The 6,269-nt window shown below is 43.2% G+C and overlaps 1 protein-coding gene across 30 annotated transcripts in view; it reads left to right on the top strand.

The window, feature by feature from the left end:
- Window positions 1–6,269, top strand: part of MAGI1 (membrane associated guanylate kinase, WW and PDZ domain containing 1) — a 289,089-nt gene that overhangs the window by 197,606 nt on the left and 85,214 nt on the right. For all 30 annotated transcript variants that reach the window (XM_017747184.1, XM_017747175.1, XM_017747172.1 and 27 more), the window contains one exon: window positions 5,851–5,970. In XM_017747184.1, the coding sequence (XP_017602673.1) occupies window positions 5,851–5,970 (120 nt within the window). The remainder of the gene's footprint in view (window positions 1–5,850; window positions 5,971–6,269) is intronic.

Below are 6,269 nucleotides of genomic sequence, written 5' to 3'. Positions count from 1 at the left end.
ACAGAAATTTGCTTTTATTCCTGCAGTTGTGTGTGTGGCCAGGAAGAGTCAGTCAGCATCTGCTCCTGCACATGCATCATTAACAGGGCTGGGAGTTAATTTCTGGTGGCAGACACATTCTTCTTTGGATTGAATTTCTACTCAGCCACCAAGACACTTTGAATGCTTGTCACGTTCTTGGGGTTTATAGGTATCAAGACGCTGGCTAGAGAAGGGATAGACAGAATTTAAAATCCCAAAATGAGCTTTCTGAGTTTCAAGTTTCAGGAGAAAATTGTATTTATAAGCTGAGCGTGTTCGGTTTGTAACAGATTGGGCCTGTCTGAAATGTCCATATTTTATGTAGTTACAAGTATGAATGATCCCTTACCCACAGGTATGTGGGGTTACAGTGTATAATGGATCGCACAACAATGTCCAAATGCAATTCCTTTTACTTATGTTGGGGAAGAAATAAGGTATTCTTAGTTTGAACAACCCCAGAAGTCAGTAAAATAAGGTAGTTCTGTGTACAGTGTCTTCTTACAGACTGGTTACACTTTATTTTTGTGTATGTGGATAAGGCTGTTTTTAGTACTGTGCTACTGCAACGTTCTGCCTTAAGCTTGGCTGCTGATCAGGTTGCCTCTTCTGGAGGCAGACCAGGTTGTCTTTGTCTTTTCCCTTCTCCATTTGCTGTTAGCAGATTTGTGAAGTTTGTCCTGCCTGGCAGTTATCTGGCACCATAGGTGACAGATGCAGGAGAGCCAAAGCAGGCTCTCCAAATAACCCTGCGATGTGAGAGAAGAAGGTGACCTCCAAACACAGTGGGAGGGAAAAGGGGCTGTTTTCCTAATATGTTTCTTCTTTGGCAGCTGAAGGCTTTTTCCCTGTAGATGATGAGAGCAGTCTCTTCTTGCTGAATGAACAAAAATACCAGTTTCTCAGAACAATGGGAAGAGCAGCACCCTGTCTTCCTCCCACCCCTGCCTTTCAGAACCTCCCACAGCAGCACTTGGCCTTGCAGCCTCCTGGGTCAGGAGCATCCCTGCACACTTCACCTTATTTACTGCAGTTGCACCCACTGCTGGTAACCACCAGTGGCTTGAGTCTGTATAAAATATGGTTGTAGCAACTATTATCATTACTTTGAGTGTACAATTCCCACATTATCTGCCATTTTATGAGATGCTGGTTAATGGAGATGAGGAGTAAATGACTTGTGGTTTGATCAGATGTATTTTGGTGGCTCACCAGATTGTCACTGCCAGCCAGTGGAATTGAAGAAGGAGTTTGCAGAAATTACTGCTTTGCAAATGGGAGTTGTAGGTATTCTGCACTTGAAATGGTGACTTCCAAATTACTTGCTAGGGGCTGTTTTGGTGCACAGTAACAGTACTACTGCTCAAGAACTGCTTTTGTTTTAACATGGAAGCAATTGAAGTGACTTTAGGCCCACTGAAGCCTTAGTTTTGGATTACAATAAGTGAGATTCTGATTAATTTAGCAGCAGGGCATCAGTGACTATTAGCAGCTTAACTTGAAGGCCTGGTAGATTGATAAAGAACTAAACAGCCCCTGAATCATATATTAACAGTCTGGCCATAGTATAATTGAGGCTCATGTTGGGTAAGTGTCAGCATGGTTGATAGGCAACACAACAGCAGAAGCTATTTGTCTTTTAAATGGTCACTTAAATTATTCAGGATAGTAGTTCATAGTCATCAAGGCATCTGAGCCACAGTCCAGTTATTCTAGGCATGTGTGCACAAGCTCTAATTAGTTCATGTACAGCACTGAGCTCTCCTTGGACAAACTCACCTGTGTCTAGAAGCAGTTTCTCAGGTGGAGTCTCCAGTCCGTGATGAGATCCCTCTACTGTGGCCCAAGCATTAGGGATGCATGAATAAACTGGGATGCATATAGCTTGGGGGTGATAACCAAACCAACAGCTGGGAAAACATTTCATTTAGTATCTGAGTCACTCATGTTAGATGTAGTTTTACTTCCCCAGTCCAGGGGTAAAAACTGCAATGCTAACCAGTAGCCTTATTTTTTTGTTTTCTTATGTCTTCTGTGGTTACAGGAAGTTTGAGGAATTCCCCTGTGAATGTAATGTGTCTAACTAGTTTTATATGCTGTGGGATATGCTAGCCAAATAAGACTGAAAGCTTTTGAACCATTAAATATGCAGAAGGAGTTGGTAGCCACTCAGTTTCTCCTCCAGTTCCTTCTTTGCAGCATTAGCAATTCTGAGGTAGTCACACAATGGACATAGCTGAAATTAATTAGCTAAATTGGTACCTAATGGCAATAAGATTTCATGCCACTTAATATTTCAGTGCAAACAAGACCGGCAACTAAATGTATTTAAATATGATTGGCTCATCTTCTCAAGTGGAGTATCTTATCTTTTGTTTGGGCTAAATACAGCTCTCATTGTGCTCAATTAATTCTGCCATTAGCAGTGGTCTGACCTGCTATTAGCTCTGATAAAATGTACAGTCATCCCCTTCACTGAAGACCATCCTGTGGTAAGGATGTTGAAATGCAGTTTAAAGGGGGAAGGAGGATACACACACTTTGCCTTTGTACATAATTAAGCCATGCTAATGATGGGAGACTTAATTACAATTGGAGTTTATCAGCAGAGAGCTCCAGTGGTGGCCTGCAGGCTGTGATGGTGCTGGCCTGTGCACACTCAAGCTGCACAGCCATGGAGCAGTTGTTCCAGGCTGTGAAAGCGCTCTGGGTGGAAGGTTCTGATTATTCTTGGTGTCCTAGGCCTGGGAAAAGTCATGGAGTTTGCGCCTCTTGGCTTTCTTTTCTTCCCCCCTTTCTTGCTGCCCTCCCTCTCCCCCCCGCTCCTTGTGAAGCAGCCCTTCTGGCTTTGTTGTAAGTGTGGTTTGTAATCATTGTACACATCCCAGATGGTTCATGAAAACTCTTTGAAATGCCATCTGCCAGGCGTGTGTCCAGCCGGCAGCCTGTCATTCTGCTACAAGAAAAATGGAGGCGGGTTTTCCCTTCCCCCTGCCTTCCTGAATCGCATTCAGTAACACTTGCTCAGATGTGGAGCAGGATAACAGCCGGAGCATCTGCAAGCAATCTCTGCTCCAGACAGCAACATGGAAAGTTGTTGGGTTTTTCGCCTTCGCCCAGATAAGATATCACAGCCAGTGTAGTTTTTATTTTCCCTGGGCTTGCTGCTGAGGACCAGCTGAGGTGACAAATGTTATCTCTGTGATGCAATGTTTTCCTTTTCCGCGATGACTTTCCTAATGCCTTCCGCGTGTGTTGCGGGCAATCGTGCTGATAGCAGGCACAGCTGCGATTTTTTGACTTGAACATTATTTTCGACTTGAACATATTCAGGAAATTAAGAACACTGAGATGAAACAAATAGATCCATTGAAATGGCTCAGAGGAATTATGACAGAGAAATAAGTGTCGTGTCAAATAGGCAGCCAGCACTAGTAAACTGCTGACTGCAATTTCACTGCTATAAAAATTCAGATGGAAGAAAAAATTGATTAATAAATATCCTCTGTGGGAAGATATAGATAAAGAAAAGAAGAGACTTCAAAAGATAAGGTGAAAGCAATCCTGAAGTTCCCTGATCTTTGTGTCTCATCAATGTCTTAGTAGTTATTGGGAAAACACACATCGCAGTCTTTGTCATTCGGCTCACGTGCCACATGGCCGGGGGTGACGTTTGACTGATTGATGCGCAGTGGTACAGAGGCTAATTCTCACTTCCATTGTGCTCCAGGCATGGGACAGCTACAACGTATCATTGGTCATAGTTATTGTCGTGGCTTTTCACCCTTGCTTCCCAGTCGCGGGGCAGGTTTAGGGGAATGTGGCAGTGACCACCAGACACAGTGCTCTGGGGAGGGTCCTCACAGCCTCAGTGTCTACGGCAGTGTCCGTGCTCAGGGAGGAGATGTTGCATCTGGTCTGCGACCCTTCATCCCGGCTGCTGGGTGTGTGCTCCACGCTCCTTGTGTGCCAGGGAGGGACCTGAGTGAGCTGTTCTGCATGCCTTTGGATGGAAGCACCTGCACTAGGGCGGAGAGGGGAACATGGTGCAGCTCCAGCATTTCTCTGGACTAGATCTGTGAAAGAAAATTGCCTTCTGTTACAATCTACCCAGTAAAAATGGTTGTAGCCTTACTATAAGGATTCAGAAATACAAAGAATACAAGATTGAGTCCTTTCCAAATAGGAAAGAGTAATTCTGCTAGCAGGGTGGAGATATCCATCACTATTTCCATCCCCTTCCTTACTTTTCCTCCCTCCTTCACCCATTCATACAGCTCCAAGAGGAGGAATGATGGAAAAAAGCACAGGAATTTATAAACTCTCTGAAGGCTGCCAGTAAATAATAAAGAAAGAGAGTTTCTATTTTGAATCAAGAAATGGAGCGTGTTAGAGAAAGTGGATGTCTATCAAGGAAATTAATCTAGTGATAGTCTTTCAAGGGTGACACTCTATCAAGACTGACCTCTTGAGCAGTCTCTCAGATGAATAGGAGATAAGCAGACTTTCCGCTTTCCTGGCACTTGAGGAAAACATTTGCCAGATGCAGGCATGGTAAATTTATGCTCTTTCAGCTTCTGAGAGCTGGAATCTTCCCAATTAGTTTTCAGAAGCTCAGCTTCTTTATTCTTTCTTCTGTCCTTTTATAGAGGGTTTAGGAAATTGTATTCACTGAGAAGACACTGCCCAGGGGCCAGGAGAGTCCCTCAGAAGTGAGAAATTATGCTTTGTTAAATGTTGGGTATGGTTTCCACATCTCTGAAGTTATTCCCAAGACAGCAGACTGATTTCAGCCACAGCATTCGGACACCTCCAGCTCTCTAACTCCAGTCTTTCTTCCAAAATTCAGTTTCCTATACTATCTGTAAATCTGTCATTTATATTTAATCTCAGACGTGCAGAATCCAGTCACCTCCCAGCCTCCAGAGTCATGGAAAATAAAGGCTATTGAACAGAAATTGATTCTTATCAATGAAGCTGTGCTCAGTGACCTAAAATGCAACATCCCAAGCCATCTTAGGGAAAAAGTCATGAAATGACTCATCTTACACTGTGCTTCAGAGTGCTGTAAATTGGCCAGAAGGGAGAAGAGTTTCAGAGCTGGCAGAGTGGCAGTGATCAGAGCCAGTTCTCCATGGGTGCTACTGAAATTGTCAAGTGCTGGAGAGGGAGATTCAGTGTGACTTATTACTCAAAAGTATTCCTGAACTGGAATGAGCTTGTAGGTGAACTTCTGTGAGAAGAGTTGGCAGGCTGTCTCTTTAGTGAGCACGTGTGAATGGTGCATCAGAACTGTCTCATAGTACTTTTTAATGCTGAATAAAAAATAATAGCATAAATAGAGATGAAACACTAAGAAGAAACAAGGGAGAAATTATGTTTATGATGTGAGAGAACATTTGATGAGATAGTGGTATAGAAATAATGGAGCCTGGAAAGTAGTTGCCTTATCTGAGAATACAGATTGCAATTTTAGTGAGGTTGAAGTGGGAGAGACAATTCTAACAGCAGGAAAGTAATTGCTGGCGTTTTCCCAGGTACCAAATTTTTCCAGCTGTGTTTCTGGACAGAGAGATGAGAGATTTCTTTGCCAGAGTGTTTCTGAGAGTACAAGAAACATTGTCCTTCAGTTGTTTTGTTCTACTTGGTGCCACCAGTTCAACCTGAAATCTATGTCCTGTTTTTAATGGGCTCCTAACTTCAAACTTCTTTTGACCCTTGTAGCTCACAGAACTGTGTTTTACAAATACTGTTGTATCTTTGTGAAAATTTGTTACTTAATTCTTGATAAAAAACCAACTCGTTTAATGTTCTAATTTCTCCTTTCAGGCACAACCCGCCCTCCAAGAGAAGGAGAAGTGCCTGGTGTGGACTATAACTTTCTGACTGTGGAGGAGTTTCTGGAGTTGGAGCGAAGTGGGACCCTTCTGGAAGTAGGAACTTATGAAGGTATGGAGCCACAGGCAGTGAAAAAGCACTTCAGATACCCATGGTGGGACACCACATTTGCATCACCCTCACTCAAGTTAGGACCTTGCTTTCCATCCTAGTGCTCTGCTTCCCTTTTCTCTGTAACCTGAGAGAGGGAATTCCAATTTTGCTGTGCTTTATCTTTTGCCTGAAAAGTTAACTGCCTGAAAAGATTAACGTCAGTTGGCCAGGAAAATTCGATATGTAATCCCATAACAGAATACTGGGGCAGTATGCATCTATTGTTTGTATCCACTATGGCTCATCTCCTTGTTCAG

The sequence above is a fragment of the Corvus brachyrhynchos genome, unplaced genomic scaffold, assembly GCF_000691975.1.
Source record: "Corvus brachyrhynchos isolate BGI_N302 unplaced genomic scaffold, ASM69197v1 scaffold91, whole genome shotgun sequence".
Lineage (NCBI taxonomy): Eukaryota > Metazoa > Chordata > Aves > Passeriformes > Corvidae > Corvus > Corvus brachyrhynchos.
This window is presented reverse-complemented; position numbering and strand designations above follow the sequence as displayed.